This window comes from Manis pentadactyla, chromosome 18 (assembly GCF_030020395.1).
Source record: "Manis pentadactyla isolate mManPen7 chromosome 18, mManPen7.hap1, whole genome shotgun sequence".
NCBI lineage: Eukaryota > Metazoa > Chordata > Mammalia > Pholidota > Manidae > Manis > Manis pentadactyla.
Genome location: NC_080036.1, coordinates 29,481,325 through 29,507,956, shown reverse-complemented (window position 1 = coordinate 29,507,956; position 26,632 = coordinate 29,481,325). Strand labels below are relative to the sequence as shown.

Sequence of the window (26,632 nt, the reverse complement as noted above, 5' to 3'; positions counted from 1 at the left end):
AAACATCTACTTTTAAGTCTTTTTATAATTTTTATGGTTTAATTTTATTTAACTCTTCCCCCCACCTGGAATTTATTTTGCCATATGGTAAAGATTTAAATTAACTTTCTCTAAATAATTAACCAATTGTTCCAATACCACTTGCTGAATATATTAAGTACATATATTTACTAAAAATTTTTAAGATTATATTGTGCTTCTCAACATAGATTGTAGTTACATTATAACTTTTTTGATGGTTCACTTTTTTATATTCCTAGAGAAAATGCAGTTTTATTTTTCATTTCCTCTTTGATCAATAATTGCTTTTGGAGAATACTTTTACATTTCTAAATGTTTAGAAACATTAAGCTTAAAATATCTTTTCTTAATGTTTATTTAGATTACTGACTCATAGAATGTGGTCTATATTAATTTCTGTATCATTTCTATTTCTGCATTCCCTAGATTCTATGATGCCACCTCCTATAATTTTTTCATTTTTTGGAAATCAGAATGCAGTACATCTTACAATCAACACATATGGTTGCTGACAGTTTTGGATTTTTTTTACAAGAGCTTTTGACAAACTGAAGATGTCTTACAATGCTTATTTGATATTTCTCTTCCATCTGATCTGTTCTCTTTTGTGAGTACACAGGTGGGTTCTCTGAGATCCGTACAACATAGGTACAATCTCACCAATTTTATTTTCCTATACTTTTCCTGTGTTGCTGAACTTTTGATATTTGTCTCCACTGGTTCAATTTTCTGCCGAGTCCAGAATGTTCGGTACTTCCTGCATCTTGCTTTCATTTGGAACTGCCTTTCCTGTGCGTAGTCTTTGCCCCTCTCGGCCTGCCCTGCCTCCTGATGGTCTTTGCCAGCTTCAGAGAGGCAGAGTCCTCTGAAAAATAAATCAGGGTCCTGTGTTTCTTAGGTTTCTTGTTGTAAATCATTTTGGAGGGAGGAAACATGAGGGCATTCAGAGAGCAGTACGGCCCCTTCTCTCAAACTGCAGCACAGTTAATAAGTTTATACTGCTTTAAAAAGATTAATCTACCTAGAGTTAGATTATAACCGAGCATGAATAGAATGAGGTGAAAGGGGGTCTCAGAGACCCATGGGGAAAGATGCCTTATTCATCCAAATCCTTTACTGTGGAATCTCTGAGTCTGAATCACCAGCGTGTGCATAGGGGACAGGGTGACCGTGGAGTCAACACTGCTAAACGCTCTGAACAGGAAGGCATGCCAAGTGTCCAACTAGATGGCTGATCCCATGAACTCTGGTTGTCTAAGACAAGGTTTCCCATGTTGTATGGCAAGAGTCAGGCCTAAGAGATGCAGGTAAAGCATGGCCACACTAGCATCACACATGGTACGCAAAACAGAGCTTCAAGGCCACATCCAGGAGCTCTGCCAAACTGTTTCAAAGCTGACCAGACAGGGTCAACTTTGTGAACTTAAAAAGGATATATGCTGCCTCTAAATAAGTTACAACATTCAAAAACACAAATGCAAAAATTGTTAACTCGGCTGTACAGAAAAAAGATGTCCTACACTCATCAACTGAGCCTTGGAAAGAAAAAAAAATATTTTTGCATGTACTTTTTAAAGTTTTTTATTCTAATATTCTATAATAAAATTTGGCAAGTTTAAGCAAGTATTTTTTTTAACTTAAAAACCATGAGTGGAATATTTTAAGGCTGAAAACTAAGAAAAAAAATGCACTTTTAAAACATTTTGGCTGAAGGTTTACACTAAGTTCACAACATTATAAATCCATGTCTTAAAACTGGTTGAATTTGGGACACTTATTTTATATTATAAGAGCACCATCCCATAACGGGACAGGAAATTGAGCTGCTTCAAGTAAGAATACAAAACAGACTCGACTTGTAAAATACGGTAATGCAGTGTGACTGCCAAAGAAAGGCATACGTTCTGTCATTAAAATATTTTAGTGCTTAACATAGTTATTCAGAACTTCATGCCCATTGACATATTCTAACCTTTGTAAATGCTGAAAATCCAAAATACCTTTTGTCACCAACCTCTAAATCGTTACTTCTCAAACATGTTCTGGTCTCGGTGTGTGTGAAACACCACGGGATGCTTTTACAAAGCCCCTTGGAATACTAATCAATTAAACATCAACTTGTTGTACATAAGTTAGATTCAGCTGAGAACTATTATCTTATGTTGTATTTCTGTGTGGTGAAGAGGTCAGGCCAAATTTAAGAACTATCTGTAGAAGAAGCATCTAATTGTAAAATGTTTTTCTGCGAATTAATATCTGCCTTGTGAATCTGACATTGTTTAAATTGCATTATTTAATTTTGGGGTATGCAGTCCATTAAGATCTAAGTGGGGAACTCACTAACTCTTCCAAGTTGCAAATTCCTTACTAATACATGGAATAGCATCTTCCGTCTCACAGGAACATTGGGTTTTGTCTTCATGTTGCTGTTTTTTGTAATTGTTACTTTCTTTTTATTATAGAAAATTTCAAATATAAATAAAGGTACACAGAACAGTATAATTGTAATAGAACCTCAAGCACCCCTCCCTCAGCCCCAGAATCAGCAACCCACAGCCAATGTGACCCACCCACTACCCACCTGACCCCATTATTTTGAAGCAAATGCAGAGCACCCTATCATTCCATCAGCAAGAATTTTCATGCACATCTTCCAAAGATCTTTTTCAGTGTAATCACAATACTGTTTTCACATCTTAAAAATTAGCAGTTGACAATAAAATATTAATTTTCCGATTTCCTTAAGTCATAAATGGTATCATAATCAGGTTTTGTTTGTTCAAACCGGGATCCAAACAAGGTCCACCTGTTGCAATTGGTTCATCTCTCTTTTAAGTCTCATTTAAGTGTTTTGGTTCCCCAGCTAGTCTTCCTTCCCCCCTTTACAATTTATTTGTTGAAGAAACTGGGTTGTTGGTCCTATAAAGTTTTCCACTGTCTGGAACTCGGTGTTTGCAGGCACATGGCTTAGTCTACAAAACACCCTGCCCTTCTTAAGCCTGGGCAGCTGGATCTAGAGCCTTGATTGCTGAGGTGGGGCTGGGGGCGCGGAGGGCAAGAGCACTGCACAGAGAGTATCGTGCTCTTCCATCCAAACCCCTAAGTTTGGTTATCTTTCTCTTTGTAATATTTTTAGCAGCTGCTGCTAATCTAGGCCTGGAACCACAAGTTCATCAGGGGTTGCAAAATGATGATATTCTCACCCCTTCCTTATTTATTAGCTGGAGTATTTCTGTAAAGCCAAATTTTCTTTATTACTTGATCACCCAGTGGTACCATTCATGTAGAAAAAATAGGATAAATATTCGGGTTTTTCTCCCCCTATTTGTTTTCCATGTCATGAGTTGATTCCCTAGCATCCACCAACATTGATTAACACATTTTAGTATCATTGTCAACTTAGGGAGCTACACAGAGTTGATACATTTACATCCTTCACAGTTTTTATTCTTATTGGTGCTCAGATTGTCCCAATTTATGCCCATAAGAGTCTCTAAAAGTTGGCTCCTGAGTCCTTTTGGTGAGACTCTAGTAACCATGGCAGCGTCTTTGCTACCTATTCATTACATGATGGTCCAGGACAATCTTGCATATTTCCACCCCCAAGCCATTTTAGATGGAGTCCGGGTTACTTTTAAGCCAGAAATGATATTTAGAGACCACAATATGGGCACTAGGGGCGCCATTGCTAGTAAGTTGCCATTTGGTCATTGTTTTTAGGACTTTTAAATGCATGGAGCTGGAAAATACGTCCTGTTTAAAAGACACCTCAGGAGTTTTACAGATACTTACAGTTCAATTTTAGGACTATAAGATTTTTACTTAATTTCTTCTCTTTCACATTTATATCTCCTTCCTCCTACACCCAGAATCTAGGTTCTCAAGAATACCAGAAGTAAAAAATTAGATTCTCACGTCTGTGTTGTTCATTTGCTTCATCCCGTATTACCCACTGGCAGCAGCACTGCAGTGCCTCCGCCAACACACTCTGATCGCTGTAGAACGTTCTATAATTAGCTGAAGTCCTGCACGTCCTTGGGCGGACGCGCTACAGTTAGATTGATATGTGTCAAAGTCATTTGGAATAATGCTTCTCTGTGTGGTTAATGCTACCGACTAAAAACACAACCTTTTTGTTTTGTTACTTTATTTCTAATTCTTAGAGGTCATGCTTTTAAAATGTAATTTTGTCTTACAAGTTTATAAAGTATTTTCGGGATTCCACAGTTCAATGTGTAAGCAGATGTGTCCTCCTCTCCCGTGTGCTTCCTTCACTCCTCTCAATTTTTTTCCTCGACTCATCACAAATTTCACCTCCCCTTGCACAGGGGCTATGCTCCTCCTGTTCATTTTATACATGCTCCTGAAGCCAACACGGTGGACTGTTCGAGCAGTAACTGTAATTATAATGTACATGCAACATTCCAGTCTGTGGAGATGGCTTAATAAAGGGCAGCTATAATCCTAATCTTAATTTGAAAAATAAAACACCTCCTCCTCCCTAGTTCTGAAGAAGGTTGGAGTTACTTTGGATACAATGCTACTTCATGTCACTAGGGGCCACACCTAGCACGATGCCTGGCACATGGCAGGGATTCCATCAGTATTTGCTGAGGGGATGCTGAATGCATGTCTGAGTGAGTGCCTGCCCCTTAGACCCACTGCTGCCACCAGCACCAATACCAAATACCAAAGGACCAGTTCGAGGCATGAGACTCTTTGATGGGAACAGTGTGTTCAGGTCAGGTTTTTAAAAAAAGCACAGTTGTATTTAATGTGCATATTTAATACATCAGAGCTCTATTCTGCATATGTATATATATATATATATATATTTTAATGTAGCATCAACCTAACACAAAGGTAAAATTTTGAGGCAAAAATCTTGCCTTTTCCTAATCAGAAAGGAAAACTCTCTCAACCAGTTTGAATTTTGTAGAATTAAAAAGTTGCCAGCATTTAAATCCCAGAGGGAAGGGATTATGTGAAGGAATCATCCAAATGGACTAGAAGCACCGTCCTCGTTGGTCACCTGCCACATGGAAAGAGTTGGAAGCAGAGCAGGACAATCTGATTCTCCAACCAAGTGTTCTGACTAATAGTATTTGGAAGAAAGAACATTATTTCCTCACAGTTGCAGGTAGAGAGTAAAACATAGAAATGAACACAGACACGCATACACACAAGAAAGAAATCAGGATTGTTACGACAAAGGATAACTAACACCTTTGAGGAATTTATTTTATTCCTGAAGGAAAACTCAGAAATAAAGGGAAAATTAGGACTTCTCCAAGTCTTGCCACTGCTGGAAGCAGACCTCTGTCCACTGTGTGTCCACGACAGACAGAGAAGCTGCGCAGGCTCTAGAATCGCTCCTCCTCCAGCCGAAGCGGTGAGGCGGCCACGTAAATAATCACAAGCCAGATGGAGCCCCGGGGCCGGAGGTGAGGATGAGCTCCTGTTCCCCAGCCTTCCCTGAAAGCTGCCCGGGGGGATGACGCCCAGGCTGGGCACTGCGGGAATCTCGGGCACGCCTGGAGAGGTCGGCAGGCCAGGGGCCTGGCACAGACAAAGGTCGGGAAAGGCGTGACGTCCCGTGTGACCAGGGCACCGGGAACACCAAGAAATGCAGGATAAGGGAAGACAGGTGGCCCCGGCCGGGCGGTGGGGGGACCTGAGCGCTGGGGGTCGGGGGCGGCGTGAACTATTTCAGAGGAGACGAAGGCAGCCCTCGTAAGGTTTTTGACAAGGACTATAACCTCAACCAGCAAGTGTCTAGCACGCGTTTACTGGGTGCCAGGCCGCGGAGGGAGGTCTGAGACCATCATAATGAAAAGGCAGAGCCCTGCCCCTGAGGGGCCCAGGGCCGGGTGGGGGGGTCACAGGAGGCGCGAGCCACTGAGCAGAGGAGCGGGAATCCGTGAGAGAGCCTCGGAGGGGAGCAGGGAAGGCTCGATGGAGAAAGTACTTAGTGGACGCCGCCTCTGGGGACGGAGGGCTTTGCCGAGCTATGGACGTGAATTTCCACACAGCTCTAATGTATTCGTGTAAGCAGCAGCCACATACCATTAACTCTCAGAGCGGGAAACGTGTCCAAAACCGTTGTGCATCTGGGCACGTGCAGAAGGACGAACACAGCAGAAACGGTTTCTGGGAAGAGGCGGTATTAGAGGCCATCAGTCACTGTCCTGGGCTTTGGCTGCTGACCCCGGGGACGCTGCAGAAAGTGCTCCAAACCTCAGATCCCGGATGGTGTGCTCTGGAAACAGCCCGATGCAGCCTCCTCACAGGGCTGGCTGCTTGGATAAGTAAGTCACCCAAAGTAGCACCAGAAATTCAAACGGACCCAGTGCAGCGCCTCACCACACCCACCTTCTCCTCTGCCCTCACCCCCTCCCCTGCTCCCCAGGAAGGCTGCAGTCTGTCTGCCTCAGAGGCAGAAGATGCTGTCAGGGGACCATCCCGGGAGGGGAAGGCAGCAAGCAACCTGGCCGGGTGGAGTTGAGGTGGGGGCCAGGGGGCGTCCCTGAGGAAGGACTACCTGAGCTGACGGAGTCCACAGCAGCAGCAGAGGGGGAAAGGGGTGCGAGAAGCAGAGGGAGGGGCTCCACGCAGCTGGGACAGTGGGCGCACAGGCTGCGCTTGGAGAAGCGCCGTGGGAAGGCCGCGTGAGAGCTGGGTGAATAGACCAGGCCTAGAATCACCGGAGGGCAGTGCCAAGAGACTGTCCACATGGGGCACCCCAACTGCTCCACCTTGTCCCCCACCTGAACCCCGAATGTCCCGCCAAGCACGGAGGCCAGTGCCACCCTGACCTCACGGCCACGGATCACATCTGGCATTGCCAGCCCCAGGGTGGAAAAGCGGGTGAATGGTCATGCCACGCTGCCTGAACTGCCTCGGTCCCAATAAAACCAGGCGATCAGCCACCCTACAAAAGCTTGCGTAAGACTCAATAGTAGGAGTATTATAAAAAGTAATAAATATAGAGAATAACACAATAGACATTTTCAAGGTATTTCTCCACGGGGCCCCGACTTCCACAAGGCAGAGCCATTTTCCCACCATCTGAGTGAGGCTTTGAGAACACCTCAGCTCCCCCAAACCCAGGCCCAAGGAAGAACGGTCCGGAGATTCGACCTCCAAGCATGAGCAGGCGAGCGGGCCAGGACACAACCCAAGCCTTGGGCCTCAGCCCAGGAAACTGTGAGCCGGGCGTGCGCTTCCCCGGCGGGGGGACCTGGCCAACACACAGAAACACTCCCGAGCCACAAACAAGCTGATCAAAACGTAACGCTTAAAATCCCGCACAAACAGAACGCATTCCATTACTGCCTCCCAGCAAAGCCTTCCCATTTCAGGGGGCAGAGAATCAGCAAGTCCTTCCCTGCACGGCGTGGCCCCCTCCTGCTTGGCTGGCAAACCCACCGCCTACCCCCACTGTGGTTCACTGCTCTCTCCATCTGTTATTTCTCCTTGACAAGAAGTAAGATGCTCCCATCCAGCCCTTCACCTGCCATTACTCCTTCCCAGCCTCACAGCAAGCCTGCAGGTCCAGCTCCCCGTCCCAAGCCCTGCCTTTTCCCCAAGACAGCAGACACTCACGCACCCACGCCGCAGCTGTGCCTGAAGGGGACAGACCACAGCAGGATGCAGACCCTGGCGCTCATCAGAGAGAAACACACGTTCAAGGGCAGGGGAGATGGGGGAGTCAAGAGGAGAGCGGAGTCCTCACACTCTTTCCCCTCAGGACGGAGGATGACACAGTGGAGTTGAAGTGACCTAGTCTCAGAGTACCTGGACACGGAGCACCTCTTGCAGGGACTGGCCTGAGCGCAGAGAGATGTCGGCTTCAGCAGCAGCAGGGGCCCCGCCAGGGCAGGCCAGGCCTAGGCCTCCCTAGCTGCGGTGAGGGACCCGTGAGGGAAGCCGCCCTTGGGACCGTGTGGAACTTCACTATCCTGTATCTATCATTTAACCCAATTAGTGAAAGTGATGTTAAAAACCACATGGCACCCCCAAAAAGAGCCTAGGGAGACAGTGTTAGACAAAAACCCCATCTGCATAGCTCAAAAGCTGGATGTGACTCACCATTAACAGACCTACTTCTTTTATACTTGGGAAATAGTTGATGGGTGAAAAACTCAGTGATGAAATTCAGATCTTCCACATGCCAAAGCTGGTGAGAACACCGTGTCCCGTTGTGCATGCAATGTCCCTGTATTTCCTGTGGGCCTGAATGAGGAGCAGAGTACACATTATCCCAATTAATGCACTCTTGTCTCTCCTGACAGGCCATGAGCTCGCTTTCTCATTAGATCGTGAAATCTTTGGAATATTTAAGGGGCATAACTCGACTGACCAATATTACTCACTAACAAAGGAATGAACTATTCAAACTCAGATGGCTTTCTGCTTAAAAACATCATATCCCCAGCCAGAAACAACACGGAAACTCTGCTATGCGGAGAATATCCTGGGAGCTCATTTGGATCCATGAAGAAGATGCCAACACCCTATACATCCAAGAGCTGCCCCTATCTTCCTTCGCTAGAAATTTCAGAAATTGGTATAGACTTCCCAAGTTATAAACTATTACATAAATAACTTGGAAACATCAAGTGAGATTTCTGAGGCCTGCCAATAGTTTAACCACAAGGAACTCCTCGCCAAGATATTCATGAAAAGTTCAGAAGAAGTTACTGAGAAAGATGTACTCACAGCAAACAGATTTCTTCTCCTGAGAAAGTGTATAAATCAACAGCTAAATGAGGAAAAAGAAAATTAGGTTTGTCACAATAGGATAAGAAAAAAGACATTTAAAAGAAGTTTAGAAATAAGACTACACAAAGACTTCATCATTAATATATTGCTGTTACTGTTAGTATTAAAAATTCATTCAAACATTTCTCTCATACTTTTCCTTCCCACAGATTCAATGTAAAAATGTCTTCACTGAGCTCAGGGGCAAAGAATAGGCCCTTGGCTGCATGATCTTGGACGCGACGTTGTTCTTCTCTGGGGCTCGGATTCTGCACATGAAGGATTCCCTGAATTCTCTTCCAACTCAAACTTGCTACAATTCCACATGGTCACTGGGGCCACACATGCTGCCCTCTGCCACCCGGGCAAGGGAAACAGTAAAGCAAACACAAACAGGAGGGGCATTTTGAAACAAGAAATCACACTGAGAGGAAGTCAACAGCGTCCAAGGAGACAGGCAGCGACGGCCCCAGGGGTGACGCCGTGATGCCTCAGGATGGTACAGACACAGGATGATTCATAGCAGAATCTGGATTTCACGTCAGGAAAGTAACTGAAACTCTTTAAAAGGACACCTAAGGGGTGGGGAGTGTGGTGGGAAGAGATACTGGGAGCCAGATTTTAGGAGCTAAAATGAATAGGAGAAAGTAGCAGGAGACAGAATTTGAAAATCAGGTGCTCACTGGAAGGAATGGCACATCAGGGTATAGGTAGTGGCTTTCCCAGCTTGGAAAAAACTTGAATCTATTTAAATACGAGCAGAAAGAGACCAAAAAAGGCCCAGTGAGTCAGGGGCCCCTTACCTGGAGTCTGCAGGGGAGAGGGGTGGCTACGGGGGGGAAGGGGTGATGGGTAAACACAGGGGAGAAAGGCGTCTGCTATGTGAAATTGAGGTGCTGCTCTTCCAACCGGCTGCAGGCTTCTGTCAGATTTGCCCTGGATTAATTTTAGGAAGGTCAGTCAGAAGCCACCACTAACTGAACTCCCAGCCTGATCCTGCACCCCTGGAGTCCAGTACACTAACATTTCTTTCCACCTTTCAGTGGCACCTCATAGCCTAAGGGTGGTGAGGCGGCCATCACACCAACACAGACACGTACAAAGCCAGTCCACGGGCCACACAAAAATGCACGTGGGCACTCGTTTCTAAATGTGCTCCGCCCCCCTTGTCCCACCATGGTGCCAATGAGAGGATGCATATGACAGCAAACCCACAAGGTCTGGGAGGACACACCTTCCACACTGCCTGTTCCTAACAGTAAAGAATAAAACACAAAAACAAGAGAAAACTTGTGCATAACAGTTTCCCTAACTTAAAAAAAAAAAATCACTTCCAACTGAGAAACAGTAAGCCTGGAACAGAATTTTAAATCAGTCCCCTTAATAAGTTATGAGCCCCACGTTTAAAGCTTCAACGAGTTGAAGGCAAGGATGGAAAACCTTCCCAGCCTCTTTCCCAGAAGGAGATCTGTGCAACTCAGCACTGCCTCGGCTGGAGATGGGAGAGAGAATAGACTGCAGAGTCCAAGACCCCACTTCTTCGAACCGCCCAACATCCAGCCGTTTGCCCACAGACAGGTTCCTCTGTGGGACAAAATTCCAAACCACCATGAGGAATGACAGAAGAATCTTCCGCAGAGGCAGGCGGACCGACAAGTCTGTAGACCACAAGCTCTTTAGCAAGTTGTCCCAGACTAACACATTTTAACTGTCATGTATGCCGGATGCAATCAAACATCAGAATGCTTTCATTGCAGGGATATGCTCACCAAACGGGAAGTCGGCACCATCTGAACTTCGGCAGCTACCATGTTTCACTCACACTTCGAAAAAAAATGTCGTTGCTATTTATTATGTTTAGAAGAGCGATTGGCATCACTAATACCAAATTCCTGATGGCGTTAAGAAGGAGCTGATGGCAGCAGTTAATGTGAAACCATTCCCGCTGGTCTAGCAAGTTTTCCAAAGTTCTATCGAGTACAGTCCTGATTCTATGATCCAATGGGTTCAGGATTTCTAGGAACGGAGGTAATTTTCTAGGTGATTCTTCTGAGAGAAGCAGCTGGATAGATCTCAGAACTGGGGACCCAAGGTTTGGCATGTAACGGGTTATTTTTTTCCAGATAACCATCTGGATGTCCTCAAGTAAGTCATCTGCACATTCAGAGTCTGTTTTGTTAACTTGTGAATGAGGCTTCGGGGCCAAGCCTCCCCCAGCTGTAAGCATCTCCGATTCTCTAAGTGCAAGTTCACTGCATTTTGGCGAGACGGCCCAGATAATCAGAATGAGCCAATTAACACCCTGTAATGTAGAGTAGTCTATTTGTAGTTTCAGAAAACACACAGTTTCGGACTGGAAGGCATCAGATCCTGAAATACAGCCATTTCACTTTTCAAAACAAAGGTAGAATCTGATGTCCAAAGATGGAAGGTGGCTTTGTTAAGTGACCAGCTAATTAGCGGCAGAAGCCAGACGCAGCCGCCTACCTGGTCGCGGTGGCACGGACCCCTGCCTCACGCCGTGACTCCCGAACCGCCATCCTCGCCGGGAGCTGCCTGAGCCCCGGTGCCATCCGGGCTGCGCCCTCCCCCGTCTCCTGAACACAGCCCCACCACAGCTGCGCTTTGCTACCACAGGGCTGCCAGTTTTCCAGACTCCTAACCCGGGAGGCATCGGAAGGGTGCCTTAAAGATCTTCACAAAAATACGCAGGATAAGACGCTAAAGTCCTGCAAGAGCTGTGACGGGAGCGGACATCTGTACCCCACCCGCCTGTCTCCCATCTTACCAGGCGAGTCTTTTACAGGCAGGAAAGTCCCGGGAACCCAGGCCACGGCCAACAGCTTCGGTAGCCAGATGGCAGCACCGGCAATGTGCACACTTCGTCACCTGCCCGCAGGCAGCTGGGAGTGTTTGGCACGTATCTGCCAACTTCACGGGAAGGCACTCAGCCCCGTGAGGGCACAGACACTGCCCAGGAGGAAGCTCACAGAAGTTGCACCCATTCCCGCCATGGGATGCCAGCCGTGGCCAGGCTGTGATGAAGGCAGAGCTGGGAGGCTGCCTCCACTGCTTTGTCGGCATGGACTCACTGGAGGGGCCGCCCCACATCCCTCCAGGGACACCCTGAGGGTGTCTGCACAGGAGCATCATTGCGTGCCACCTGATAGGCCGCAGTCTGTTCCCCTAGGAGGCGATTTGTTCCAAAGAGCACAACTGCCCGTGTGGCGCCCTAAATCATGTTGGGTCCAGCCACCTGGTTGGGTCTGTCAGACGCAGCGTCATGCGAAAGAAGCCAGGCACAAATGAGTCCACATTGCATGGTTCTACTTACATAAAATTTAAAATAAAAAAACAAAACAAAACTAACCAATGCTTATGACAGAAGTCGGCACTGTGTTACTTCCTGCGTGAGGGGCGCTGACTGGAAGGGGGCCACCAGGAGCTTCTGGGGCGCTGCAAAGCCTCCATTCCTTGGTGCAGGCACTGGTGACGCAGGTGTGAAGGCATTTCAAACCTGACCAGGTTCTACGCTTCAGATACGTATGCCCTTCACCATCACATGTATGCATGTCATACGGCAATAAGAAACCAATTCATAATAACGTTACAGGTCTCCTGATGTAAATGAAGAATACCTTTCTTCCTTTCCTTTAGCATAATGGGATTCTCTGAATTGAGTCTTTGCAAATAATATTATTAGTAAAAACAACAGCTGGACGAAGAGCTTACATGTGCCAGGCCTTCTACAAGGAAACTTACATTATTATCCCCTTTAATCCTTTAAAAGTTTCCAGATGCCATCCACATCTTCATTGCACAGATGAGGACACTAGGCACAGAGAAGTGAAGGAACATGTCCAAAGTCACACAGGAAATAAGTGTCAGAATTGGGATTTGAACCCAAAGCAGTCTGACTCCAGAGCCTATGTCCTTAGTGGCCTTAACATTTTATCGTATGTTGCTGGACGAGGGGATTTTTGAAGCTGGAAAGTATTTTATTTGTTCTATCTTTTCCTCTGTGCCTGAGAAGTTCCCTGGTTTATGATGCTCAGCTCTGCGAGGAAAGAGAGCCCGGGTTTGGGTGGTGGGTTAGCCGTTTCTACCAATCACATTCTCAGGGTCCTTTCAGGAGATACACCCAGCTTGGTACAAAGGCCTGTTTCGCTTGCCTTTGGTAGCAGAGCGTAGGGGCTGTTATCGGCTTGTTGTACCTTGACCTCATTCCTTTCCCTTAAAAGAAACACAGAATGTTCTCTCATGCGATTCCCCGGGGCTTTCTGGGACACCGTGTCTTGGGACCAGATTTCCAGTGTGCCACATGCTTTTAAGATCTGCTTCAGACCTTTTGAAAACACGAAGGGGGCCAATTTTCCTCTTTTTCTAGCTTTTATATTGTTATTACATTAAATGTAATGAATCTGTAGAGCCTGGAGAAAGCATTAACCACTCTTTAATTAAAAAATACACAGCGTGTGATTTTCCAGATCCTCCGTCTCGCCCCTGACCACCTTCTCCATTAGTTTCTCTGAAGTTCTCACATGAAAACCTGCTGGATCACTGATTTCTCCATGAAATGGAGCCATAATTAGAGGCCCCCTAAAAATCCACTGGGGAAAAGGGCAGAAAGTGACTTCCCAACAGCTCAGGCCCTGCCAGCAAGCAGGCCCACAGTGTTAGCCCGGCTCCAGGACGTGATGCAGAAACACCCCTGCCCCACCCCTGCTCCGCAAGGGCTACAGAAGCACTCACTTTCCAAGGAACTTGAAAAATGTTTGAATGTTGAAATTTTTTATAAAAAACGGGTCTCATCCCACCCCTACTCCTGCCCACAACTGATCCACTGGTTCACAGCCTGCCCTCCCCCAGCCCAGCTCCTGTGCTCAACGTACCAAGGGCCAGTCACCCTGCAGCCTGAAGGCTCAGAATTAATGCTGCCTCCCCATGAGCAGGGACACAGAGTTCTGGGCGACAGACGGTCCCACCCACCCTCTCTGCTCCACCCATCACCCATCATCTGCCTGCTATGCTGCCTAAGCCTGTAACCCTCCTGCCAGCCCCACGCCCAGATCTGCCTCACCCCAGCCGCCCCAGGCCAGGCCCCACTCCCTGTGCCGCATCTCACATGTGCCCATGTGGCAGCTGACTTCCCCAGGCTGCTCCTGCTCAGCGGTGTCTCTCACTAGCCATGCCTAAACTGAGCCAGACTTGCTGGCCTTGACCGCATGGATGAGGGCAGCATGAAGAGCTCGGTCACTGGGCTGCCCTCCCCGACCCATCATGCACAGGGAGGCAGCCTTGCCCCGTTCTTCGTCTGCACTTAGCCCTGGACAGATCCTCCAAAGTCCCTCTCACCTCAGACCCCACCCCTGTGCTCCAGGCCCACGAGTTCAGGTCCTATCAGGGAGAAATCCCTGCATTTGACCTGCTCTGTTTCAAACAAATTGCGAGTGATTTCAGAGACGTACATGATCTCTGACACTGTTAAGGCACCAACGTGAACTGAATGTGGAAGGAAGGAAGGCACAATGCCAGGTGCCCGGCTCCACATCTCAGCCAAGCACAGCCTTGTTCTCTGGTTAGCCTTCAGGAAGGAGCCAACATGCACATATGTGTGCTCACATGCACACACCCACCAAGACAACCTACTTTGTTCCTTTCCAGACAATGGACTTGAGGGGAAAAAAAATACAATTTTGGTGCTGGCAAAAGAAATGAAATAAAAGGTAAGAGAGCAAAAACAGTAATGTCTAATTAGCAACCAGTACTTCCAGATAATTTCAGAATTGAATAATAAATTTGGTGATAGCTAAAGTGAACAAGTCTATCATATATTTGTGATGAAAATAAGAAAAAGTGACTTTTGAATTAATGTCCCAAGCAGAGCAAGCACCACACATTGTGTAGGAAATTATACACACACATGGGCCACCGAGAGGTCTGGGGTCCTTTCAGGTGCCTGGGGTCTCTTTTACTAGTCATGCCAAGGAGAAAATGTAATTTTGAAGTCATATTTGAGAACCTGTTTCCTGTGCATTGGCGCGCGGCAAAGCCAGAGGTGGGCTCCTCCGTGAGGTGCTCACCTGGTCGTCATAGCGGTACGTGAGGAACTGCTCCCCTGTGGTATCTTCGAGAAAACTTCCCTGGGGGGAGAGCGCGAACTCGGGAAGGAAATAGGCTCCAGGAGACTTCTCTGCTGCAGTCTGAAAGGCAAGATCGCTTGATTACCAAAAAGGACCCAGTGAGGAGCCCCGAACAGACGTCTCTGAAAAGGGTGATTCTAAGAGAATCCACCTACTAAAGGCTATAGCAGGAAAAGGGAAGTGACATCTCTCAGCAAAGGCCATGGCGAGTGGCACCACGGATCCAGGCTCTCACATGCCCACCTCAGCTTGCACACACAGTATTTATTCCCCGACACCTGCCTCTCTGTCACCTTCCAGGGATGCAGCCAGAGTTAACTTGCTTAAGTTGCATTTTTGCAATCCATTGTTTCTAGGGTTTTCTTTCTTTCCTTCTTTTTTTTCTTTGGTGAAGGAGTGAGAAACTTTTTTCCATACTATAACAGAAACTCATGTTTGTGGAAACTTTAGAAGTTACAGATGAGCACAAAAGAAATTAAACATCGCCCATAATCCTTTCAACCTATACTAACCACTTCCTATTGTCTTGGTGTATTTCCTTTGAGACTTTTTTTCTCATAATACTTTGTATGTTAATATAAAAATCCAAGGGTAAGTAAACATGGATTCTGCAGAAAGAATCCATTTGGTTCAAGAAAAGATTATACGCAGGCATCTGCATCATTAGACGTAAGCTCTAGTTGTTGGGGTTAAGGGGAGTCAAGAGAAAAGTTATCACAGTTGGGGACTATTGCTTGAATATGATGGCCCAGGGGACGTCCTACCACCACTTGCCAATACCCCCAGCCTGATGGAGCCCGTCTCATGAAAGTCAGAGCATGCAGGCTGCTTACCAGGATCAATGACTTACTGGTTCAAGGAGGAAAGAGAAAGGGGGTAGGACCCCCAGTGCTTAGCCTCCCCTGCTCAAAACACATGGACCAGTGACTATAGCCCCAACAGAGAACCTCACTCCCAGGCTTTGGAAGGAGTAAGAAACAGAGTAAGAGGCCAACAGGTGTTACTCTGAGAACAGAAAGAGTGAGGAATAAATGTACCCCTCAAATACCCCTGCTCCCCCAAGGGTCATATTCCTGAACTGAAGCAGGAACTTTGGGTTGTAAAAACATCCATTTGAATACTGCACTTTAAAAAGAGAAATCAATACATGATGGCTTTGTCAGAGCACACAGCACAGGGAACACCATGTTTTGGTTCACACTAGACTATTCAGACTTCAAGGTTTTCCTATTAAATTTCATTCACAGGAGGGATTCCACACCAAGTGAGTGACAGGAACCTTCCCAGGGCCATGCAGCCCCAGATCTCCTTTACCCTCCTTCAGAATGGCTTGCTTGAGGTCAGATCACTTTATCCAACGTGAGGAAAATAGGAAAACCACTCGTAACAGTTCTGTTAAGCAGTGAAGCCACCCTTGACCTGGGCCTGTCACCTTGGGCTCTGGACCACTGTCATGTTCCGTGGAGGTTTCCTCTGTTACTCAGCCTTCCCGTGGGGGTGGCTCTGCTCTAGAAGCTGGCAGGGCCACCTTGAGGCCCGCAGCAGAGCCAGGGTACTGAGAGTCCAGCAGGGAAGTCTGACCAGGCCCAATCAAAGGTTCAGAACATGTCTGTCAGACCTGACTGACCAGCAATCTGATGACAGCTGGAGATTTTTTTCTAAGTGACCCAGGAAGGAAAAGAAGAGGAGCTAGGTCCACAGACCCCACAGCGATGGCGCGACCTTCGCATGCGTAAGGGTCATTCTGCAGATCCCCACGTGAAATACAGAGACAGCAACAAAAAAATCTTCCCAGCTTGTCATTCATCGGTATTTTTAGTGTTGGCGGGGGGTGAGGGGGAGCCAACTCTTATCTTAAGGCTCGATGATAGCTGTAACTGGTCACCTTCTACTTTCTGACCTGCTGTTCCAATCTTTGAACCTCACTTATCAGGCTTACGTCAAAGTGATACAGGAATAAAAACTTCCATGTGAAAATAAGAGATAATATGATGGTAAAATTTACTTTTCTGTATGTTTGAGTATGTGTAAAAGTCCCATTATTCTCACCAAAGAAAAACACATAACTATAAGAAAATGATGGATTTTATCTTAAGAGAGTTCACATAAACCAATTACCAAAATGCCTAACAAATAGTCATAAAGTTAGTTATTGTAGTAATTTTCCTCTACAGCCTTGAGAGTTCATAGCATCATGATTTAAATGCCTAAAGAAACCTTAGAAGTCAAGTAAGTCTAACTCCTCACTTTATAAATGAGTAAACAAAGGTTCTGAGAGTTAAGAGACTTGCCAAGTACCATAGACCATGAGCCACGGCTGGAGCCCATGAGCAGCCATATGCAAAGACAGAGACCCATTTACCAAAGAGCAGGGGCTTGGAGCAGCCTAGGGTCACCACCTTAAAACAGCTCCATGAATATAGAGAATTCCTAGAAATGTACAACCTTCCAAGACTGACCCAGGAAGAAACAAAATCTGAAGAAACAAAATCTGATTTCATTACCAGCAATGAAATCAAATTGGTAATCAAAAAACTCCCAACAAACAAAAGTCATGACCAGATTGCTTCACAGCTCAATTCTACCAAACATTTTAAGAACTAAACCCATCCTTCTTTCCAAACTCACTCTATGAGGCCAGCATCACTCTAATACCAAAACCAGACACACACCACAAAAAAGTAAATTATAAACCAGTATCTCTGATGAACATAAATGCAAAATTCCTCAACAAAATATTAGCAAACCAAATTCAAAAATACATCAAAAGGATCATCCATCATGACCAAGTGGGATTTATTCCAAGGATGTAAGAATGGTACAATATTCATAAATATAAAGAATATTCATAAATTAATCAATGTGATACACAACATTAACAAAAGGAAGGATAAAAACCATATGATTATCTCAGTAGATGCTGAAAAAGCATTTGACAAAATTCAACATCCATTCATGATAAAAACTCTCAACTAAATGGGTGTAGAGGAAATGTGCCTCAACATAATAAAGGCTAATATATGACAAACCCACAGCTACTATCAAGCACATTGGTAAAAGCTAAAATCTTTTCTCCTAAAATCAGGAACAAGACAAGGATGTCCACTCTCACCACTTTTATTCAGCACAATACTGGAGGTCCTAGCCAAGACAATCAGACAAGTAAAAAAAGGTAAAAAGCATCCAAATCAGTAAGGAAGAAGTAAAACTGTCACTATTTGTGCCCTTGTCTAGCTTGGATTAATACTTAGTCTACAGGCACAACCTGATCATCTACATTTGCCCTCTTACAGCACTAAACTATGTTTTCTACCTTTATCTTGCATCTACCTACCACTTCAGCATTTTATTAAAAATAATAATAATAATAATAAGGGAGAAATGTGGGATTCACATATAAATCAAGTATAAAAATCAAACGAATATTCATATTTGACCTGATTGTTTATAGTTCATGATGCGTGATCAAAACCGAAAGTTTCTGTGATGACTGCCCTTGCACTGTTCACCATGTAAGAACTTGTTCACCATGTAAGAACTTGTTCACCATGTAAGAACTTGTTCGTTATGCTTCAGAAGATTGGAGACTGTTGAGAATTAGGCTTGGGGTTGATTAATGATTGTGCATTGAGTCCCCTATACAGAATATTATTGTTGTTAACCATTTGATCAATAAATATGAGAGATGCCCTCTCAAAAAAAAAAACTGTCACTATTTGTAGATGATGTACTATACATAAAAAAACCCTGAAGACTCCACCACAAACCTATTAGAACTAATAACTGGATTCAGCAAGGTTGCAGGATACAAAATCAATATGGGGAAACCTGTTGCATTCCTATATACTAATAATGAACTAGCAGAAAGAAAAATCAGTTAAACAATTCCATTTATAATTGCATCAAAAAGAATAAAATACCTAGGAATAAACCTAACCAAGGAAGTGAAAGACCTATACTCTGAAAACTATAAGACAGTGATGAGAGAAATTAAAGAAGACAAAAATAAATGAAAATCTTTCCCACTCTCATGGACAGGATGAATTAATAGTCAAAATAGCCATCCTGCCCAAAGCAATTTACAGGTTCAATGCAATTGCTATCAAAATACCAACAACTTTTCTCAATGAACTAGAGCAAATAATTCTAAAATTCATATGGAACCATAGAAGACCCCAAATAGCCAAAAGAATCTTGAGAAAGAAAAACAAAGCTGGGGGTATTACAGTCCCTGACTTCAAGCTCTACTACAAAGTCACAGTAATCAAAGCAATTTGGTACTGGCACAAGAACAGACCCACAGATCAATGGAACAGAATGGAGAGCCCTGATATAAACCCACACATATATGGTCAATTAACATATGATAAAGGAGCCATGGATCTACAATTGGGGGAAAGACAGGCTGTTCAATAAATGGTGCTGAGAAACCTGGAAAGCTACAGGAAAGAGAATGAAACTGTATTACTGTCTAACCCCACACACAAAAGTAAACTTGAAGTGGATTAAAGACCTGAATATAAGACATGAAGCCATAAAATTCTTAGAAGAAAACTTAGACAAAAATCTCTTGAACATAAGCATGAGCAATTTTTTTCTGGGCAAGGAAAAAAAAAACAAAAATGAGTAAGTGGGACTATAACAAACTAAAAAGTGTCTGTACAGCAAACGACACCATCAACAAAACAGAAAGGCAGCCTCCAGTGTGGGAGAGCATATTCATAAATGGCTTACCTGACAAGGGGTCAACATCCAAAATATATAAAGAACTCTTATCACTCAACACCAAAAAACAAATAACCCAATTAAAAAATGAGCAAAGGACCTGAATAGACATTTTTCCAAAGAAGACATACAGATGGCCAACAGGCATTTGAAAAGATGTGCTAATCATCAGGAAATGCACATCAAAACCACAATGAGATATCACCTCACACCAGTAAGGGTGGCCACTATCCAAAAGACAAGAAATGACAAATGTTGGTGATGATGTAGAGGAAACCCGCCTACACTGTTGGTGGGAATGTCAATTGGTACAGCCACTATGGAAAATAGTAGGGAGGTTCCTCAAAAAACTAAAAATAGAGATACCCAGTAACTACACTTCTAGAAACTAACCAAAAAAAAAATCTCTGATTTGAAAAGATATACAGACCCCTGTGTTTACTGCTGCATTATTTACACTAGCCAAGAAATGGAAGCAATCAAAGTGTCCATCAATAGATTAATGGATAAAGAAGATGTACATATACAGGATAGAATATTATTCAGCCATAAAACACAAATAAATCCTCCCATTTATAACAACATGGATGGACCTAGAGGGTATTATGCTTGGTGAAATAAGCCAGGTGGAGAAAGAATGGTATCAGTTATTTGTGGAATCCAAAAACAAAACAAAACGAAATGAACAAAACAGCAGTACACTTACTGACACTAAGTGACTGGTAGTTGCCATGGGGGAGAGGTTGGGATGGGTGGGTGAGATAGGTGAGGGGGATAAAGAGGCACAAGATCTCAATCTTAATATACTCAGTCACTGGGATGAAAACACAGAGTAGAGAATATAGTCAATGATTCTGTAACATCTATGTTACTAGATAGTAACAATACTAGTTGGGGTGAGAATTTAATAATATATATAACTGTTGAATCACTATGTTGTAAACGTGAAACCAATATAATATTGCATATCAACTACAATTTTTAAAAAAGCAGCTCCATGAATATGGAGGTGTCCTAATATAATGTTTATATGTAGTTGTTCATATATTCATCACATGTTTACTGAGCACCTACAACATGCCTGGGACCATTCTAAGAACTACACATACAATAAGGAACAAGAAAAAAAAGGTCCTTATTTTCAAGGAGCTTACATTCTAACGGGAAGAGACAGGTAATAAAATAAGTAAATAAATCCATAAACAAGAAAACTGAAATTCCAAGGACTATATAGGAAATAAAACGGGTGATATGAGAATAAAGTAGGGGGAGGGTTGCTTACTTTTAGGCACAATGGTCAGCGAATGCATCCCAGAGGGGAGATCTAAGCTCACACTTGACAGGTAAGAAGCAGCCGGTCACGGAACAAGACAAGGCTGAGCGTCCCTGGCCTGGGTGGGAAGGAGGTCCGGGCAGCTGGGTCCGGTGTGGGCAAGGAAGACAGCGGCATGACGTGGAGACAGGGAGAAAGGGGGAGTCAGGACCCCAGAGCAACGAAGTAGAGAACCACAGAAGAGTATTTCAGTGACACTGACCGCTCGGTGAAGGCCGGGTTGGAAGGGGGCAAAAACAGAGTCATAAAGACCAGTCGGAAGGGTATTGCACTAACCCAGGGGAGAAGGACGACCCCTCGGACGGGGATGATGGCACTGGAGGAGGGGGCAGGGGGGGGACTAGAAAGAGGACCAACGAGACTTGCTGAAGGGCGAGGAGAAGGGAGGTCTCAAGGATGTCTTGTGGCTTTTGGCTTGAGCCGCAGGCTGGGAAGGAATGCGCTGATGGGTCGCTCTGGGACAGGCACAGGTGGGTGGGGAGGGCAGAGCGGCTAGTTCTGTCTGGGTCCTGAGGAGTTGGCAGTGTCTCTGAGAGAAAGATGCGTGAGCACGGCCCCAGGGGCTGTTCGCTGTGGAGGTCTGCAGGTCCAGGGAGGTCTAGGCCGAAGTCGTCGTCTACACTGCCTTACCGACAGCCACCCACCAGAGGGGAGCTTCCCTGGAGAAAGGGTTGGCAGACAGGAGGGCATTGCCTGGAGCCCTCAATGATGTCAGTACCTGGAAGTGAGCAGAAGGGGAGCAAGCCCAAGAGAATAAAACTGACAGAGAGGAATTAAGAAAAAAGACAAACATTGGGTCATGGAAAAGAGCATCGGAAAGAGGGGCCGACAGTCTGGAACGCTGCTAAGAGACTGCGCCAGGAGAGGCCAGGGAAGCGCCCACCAGATCTGCAACGGGAGGTCACTGCTGACCTTGGCAAGCGTGGTTACAGGGAAGGGACAGGCACAACTGTGACGGGGTCGAGGAGTCAAAAGGGCAAAGAGGAAGCAGAGACCCTGAGGGGAGACTCGACTCGGATCGGGGCAGTAGCTCGAGGGAAGGGGAACTGTGTGCAGAACTTGTAGGGACAGAGGACACAGGAGCACGCTTGTTTGGGCACGGGAATCATCGGGCGGAAAGGGAGACGGCGGAGGGGACAGGTGAGAACTGGAGGACGGAAGCCCCCCAGAAGGAAGAGAACGGGATCCAGGCTGCACACCGAGGGTCTGCTCGGAAAGATGAGGGCCCTGGTCCCGTGTGCGTCCACGTCAGCCGCGCTCACTGGCACACTCCTGGCTCTGAGCCTCCGGTCCCCGTGCTTACTTCTTGGATGCCCTCCTACTGGGCGCCAGGGACGCCTAGACCAAGGTCATCATGTGTCCCTGTCACCTGCCCCCCACAAATCGCGCTTTCTTACCTCAGAGCCGGCCCTCTTCCGTGCAGGCCCCCCCACAGCTGCCTGACTGCTGAAGGAGCTTCCTGCCCACCTCGCGTCCCAAGAGGCCGCCCCCCGTGGCCAGGTGGGGCCGCCCTGAGCCTGGTGCACACAAATCTTCTAAGCGTCCTTTGGTCACACAGCATTTCTCTATAATCAGGGTATTTGTCTATTGTGTTTCTACACTGTGAAAAACAACTACAAACACACCATATGCGCCAATGAGCTTTTTATCTCTGCTTAAATTCAGATTAGATAAAACAATACACATCTGTCCTACATTTTAGTCCCACTCCAGGCTTCTGCCCTTCCTGAAAGGCCCATCTTGGTGCAGCACTTTGGAGAGAGTTCTGTAAGGCCGAGGGCAGGGTCTCCACGGTGTCTGCAGTTCCCCACAGAAGGTGCCCAAGACGGCGCCTGGGGTGCGGCGGGGAGAACAAAAGCTGTGTGGACTCCGTGGCCTGGGCCTTGAGGAAAAGGGCCTCCTTCCACACCCGCCCCACGTCCACCTGTGGGAGCCCAGGGCCCCGAGTCCCGGGGCTGAACCAGACTCTCTCCGCACCTACATCCGCCGCCGTTCCTGGTGAACACTGAAGAGTTCATGTTCATCTCTTGTTATCAAAAGTCCTGCTCCCGAATGAATTTGTAATAATTCGGGACCTGATTCTAAAGCCCCGGTGCACATCCCAGACCTTTCCTGCACAGTGGCAAGGGTACCGAGGTCACCGGGCACCTCCACAGTCGTCGGAAGTCTGAAGAGCCAAGTTGGGGCACCCCGTGATTATGGGAGCACAGCTCTGGGGGTCCTTTATTCACTAACCTGGCCTCTCACCTCCACAATCCCAGCAGGTGCCCCGCAGCCTGAAGACCTGTTGTGAGAGGGAGTCGCTCTCCCCCAGGGCACCAGGGGCTGGAATCCGGCAAGTCCTCAGGCGCCAAGCTGGCCGCAAGCAGCCACTGCCCTCCGATGGCGGCACACGGCCCCCTGGCCCACGGCACCTACCCCACTCCTCTGCCACGGGCACACGCACACAGGACTGAATTCCAGAGCCTCTGGGCCACAGGACTAGACTCGGAAGGAACTTTGGAGACAGTGTAATCCCAGCCCCTGTGCCCAAGCAAGTTCTCCTGCCGAGTCCCCAACTGTCAGGCACAGGGACTCACCAGAGGCCCGCGGGGAGGAGGCTGGCAGAGAAGACGCCCCTTCTGCAAGCCGGGGCCTGCGAGCCATCTCCTCTCATCTTTGCAACCCTGTGGCTCAGGCGCCACCGGCCTCACGCCAACCACAAAAGAGGCAACACACAGGAGGGCAGGACATTCAGTGATGAGGGACACATAGGCTCGGGCTGTGGCATGCCCGTCCCCTGTCCCGTCCCCTGCCTCTTCAGAGACAAACAGTCTCAGGAGAGCTGGGTCTGCCTCTAGGAGGGGAGGCTTCCGGAGGCCCGCATCCTGCCAATGGTGGGCAGCCAAGAACACACACCGACCTTCCCACCCCAACGGGGCTCCTACCTGTCAGGGAGACTCAGCAGCACGGGACTCCCCACGGGGTGGGGGGACTTGAGAGGGCAGGGGCCTGCAAGGGGCCCAAGGCAAAGGGCGGGCAGGGGGAGGGAGGCCGGACCAGGAAGCCTGCAGTCCTCCCAGGGCAAGATCCAGGGCCAGGAAGGGGGCTGCCAAATGTCTCATCCCACCAGCCGCTGTCCACAGCTGCTGGGCCACCAGGGATGGGGTTAGGGGGAGTCCAAACAGCCCCTGCAGGGACTGAGAGCCTGAGACAAGGGGATGCACCTGTGTCCACCCCCCCACCCCTCTCCTTGCAGCTGAAGGCTTTGAGTTTGGCAGGGGAAGCAAATACGGGATGGCAATCAAAGGACAGGGGTTCAGGGGCCCAGGCCTCCACCCATACCCTGTGAAGGACAGGGGACACCTACCAAGACTGGGCAGAAGGTTTGGCTGATACACAGAAGTCGAGAGAAGAGGGGGAAGCCTACGCCAGAGAACGGGACCCGGCGTGCCTCGGAAGCTGAGCGGTCAGTCACCAGGTCAAAAACCATGCGACTCCCACTGGGATTCAACAAGCCAGTGTAAACGTGTCTCCCAGTTCAGTCTGACCACTCCACCTGAGGCATTCACCTCTCTCCCGAGTGTGAACGCAGGGAAACACCACACCGTTAACCTGCAGAGACCCGCAGCCGGGGAAGGCCACCAGGTCTCCCCCACAGGCCCCTGTGAGGCCGTGGCCCTGCGCTCTGGGCTGAACAAGACCGCCTCGTTCCCCAGCAGCCACGCTCTCTGTACACTTGGCCCTTCCCTCCTCCAGCCTGTCAGACTCTTTGGATCCGGACTCCTCTGACCAGGATGTGCACCCCCTCCCCTCACTTCACATCGGCCCACATTTGAGCAGCACGCTCGCGGCTCCATCATCACTACCACACCACAGAGCGGGAACTGGGCTGAGCCCTGAGCCCTTCACCAGGTCCCCGGGCCCATGGGGACCACCCAGTTACAGTCTCATCTCAGACATCTCTACGTGGGGATTCGAGGACCAGCTGTCAGACGCCTCAAATCTGCAGTCACACAGACCACATGCAGAAGACCCAGGTGGAAGAACGAGACTCCAGCAGATCGTAGCAGGTAGGGACAAAGCTCAGAGCTGCAGGCAAAGCCCTGAGCCGCGACCCCAGAACTCCCTCGTGACACCAGGGCTTAGCGGGGGCCTCGGAAGGTCTGTCGGGACGACTGATGTGCAAGCCGCCCTTCTCTATTACGGCAGCCGAGATCTGCAGGGAGAGTTTTCAGCATCCGGACGCCAGGCTGGGACCCCTCCTTCAAAGGAGACCATGCGGTGAGCCTGGAAGCGTGGGCCCCAGGCGCAGGAGGGACTGCCAGGCCCGAGGGACCCTCTGCAGCGAGTGGGCGCTGTGAGGGTCTCTGGAGCCCTTCCTCCTGGCCTGGATGGCACATGGGACCTGACAGTGCGCACCTCCTGGGGCCCAGGAGGGAAAATCAAGTTAACCAAAATTATTTAAAATTAGCATACCAAGCACATTTTTATTCCAAAAGGCACAATGTGCATTTTGTTTCCTGAACCTGAAATGAAGGTTTAAAAAGAAACTTTCCAGGTCATTTTGGTTTTTCAAGTAGAATGTCATTGTTTCAAGATTTTTCAGTCTCAGGTGTCAGAACTGGATTAAATAGGAAATAAATATATTTACTTTGACGGGGTGGGAAGGGTGGCCTGAGAGAAAATTCATTTTCACATTTTTTTCTTTAGTTCTTAAAAATTCATGTAGGGATTTAAGATTTGTCTTTTCCATATTTACCATCAACTAATTAACATGTTACCGTCTCTTGATATTGTTGAGTTTAAAGACCTAACATCTGAATAAATGTTTGAGCACTGCCGCCCCCACCCCGCGAAAACACCACATGCCTCACTTGGTGTCACCTTTGCAAAAGAAACGTGAGCAGCAGACGCTTCCGGATCCCTCTAGGACTGCACGGGGGGGTGCGTATACTCAGAACGACATCTTTCCTTGAATTCATCCCATTAAGACTCTTGAGCAAACTGGAACTTGATCTAATAAATGCCACTCACAGCACTACTCCTGTCTGCCACGGAACATGCATTCCCTCCGCCGTGTCTGCCTCTCCTTCCGCCTCCTCACACACACACTCACCAACACACACGAGTAGGGCCCAGAGCAATCTGTGAAAAAGCCTCCCCAGAACAGATTTCACCGTTAGGTTCCTGGAAGAGGAAACCTGCAAAGAAGCCATAACCCTTCTCTGCACCTCTGAACCTTCTCAGATGCTCAGCCCGGGCTTCTGTGCACAGAGAACATTCAACAATTCATTTTCTTTCCTGCACACGCCGGCCTAGGTGGCCCCTCTACCGCCCAGAGCCCTCCATGGCACGTGCCCAGATACTCTCTCCACCACAGAAAGGCCAGAGCGCTCTGGCTACGTCCCGTGCCGGCATGTCACAGCAGTTATTTCAAAGCCTGACTATTACTGAGAGCGTGGAGAGGAATGCAAGCACCCCCCCCCCCCGCCAATATACAGAATACTTCCTGGAGCCCCCAGCCCACCAAAACATTTTTGAGTCCATTTTTCAAGACCTTGAAGTAAGCCAACCCATTCCAAATAGCCTCTATTAGCAAAATGTCACACAGAAATGACTCTACCTTAAAACACCTCAGGGGAAACACTGAAAATTATATTCCATG

The 26,632-nt window shown here is 47.2% G+C and overlaps 2 protein-coding genes across 7 annotated transcripts in view; both read right to left on the bottom strand.

The window, feature by feature from the left end:
- The window catches only part of ADAMTSL3 (ADAMTS like 3), a 258,020-nt gene that overhangs the window by 193,842 nt on the left and 37,546 nt on the right, over positions 1-26,632 (bottom strand). For 4 of the 5 annotated variants that reach the window (XM_057494774.1, XM_036931908.2, XM_057494772.1 and 1 more), the window contains exon 3: positions 14,868-14,987. The exons of the other annotated variant lie outside the window; for it this stretch is intronic. In XM_057494774.1, coding sequence (XP_057350757.1) covers positions 14,868-14,987 — 120 coding nt within the window. The remainder of the gene's footprint in view (positions 1-14,867; positions 14,988-26,632) is intronic. 5 annotated transcript variants of the gene reach the window in all.
- Positions 5,216-12,528, bottom strand: LOC118935533 (uncharacterized). 2 transcript variants are annotated; one of them, XM_057494790.1, is made up of 5 exons: positions 10,554-11,263; positions 8,743-8,785; positions 8,113-8,256; positions 6,088-6,171; positions 5,216-5,580 (listed from the first exon to the last, which is right to left on the bottom strand). In XM_057494790.1, exons 1-5 carry the CDS (start codon positions 10,593-10,595, stop codon positions 5,435-5,437), a joined length of 459 nt encoding a protein of 152 aa, XP_057350773.1. In that variant the 5' UTR covers positions 10,596-11,263; the 3' UTR covers positions 5,216-5,434. The 2 variants fall into 2 exon arrangements, with proteins under 2 accessions (XP_057350773.1, XP_057350772.1); XM_057494789.1 differs by lacking the exons at positions 5,216-5,580; positions 8,113-8,256; positions 8,743-8,785; positions 10,554-11,263 and adding exons at positions 11,272-11,442; positions 11,573-12,528 and having other exon boundaries at positions 6,054-6,171.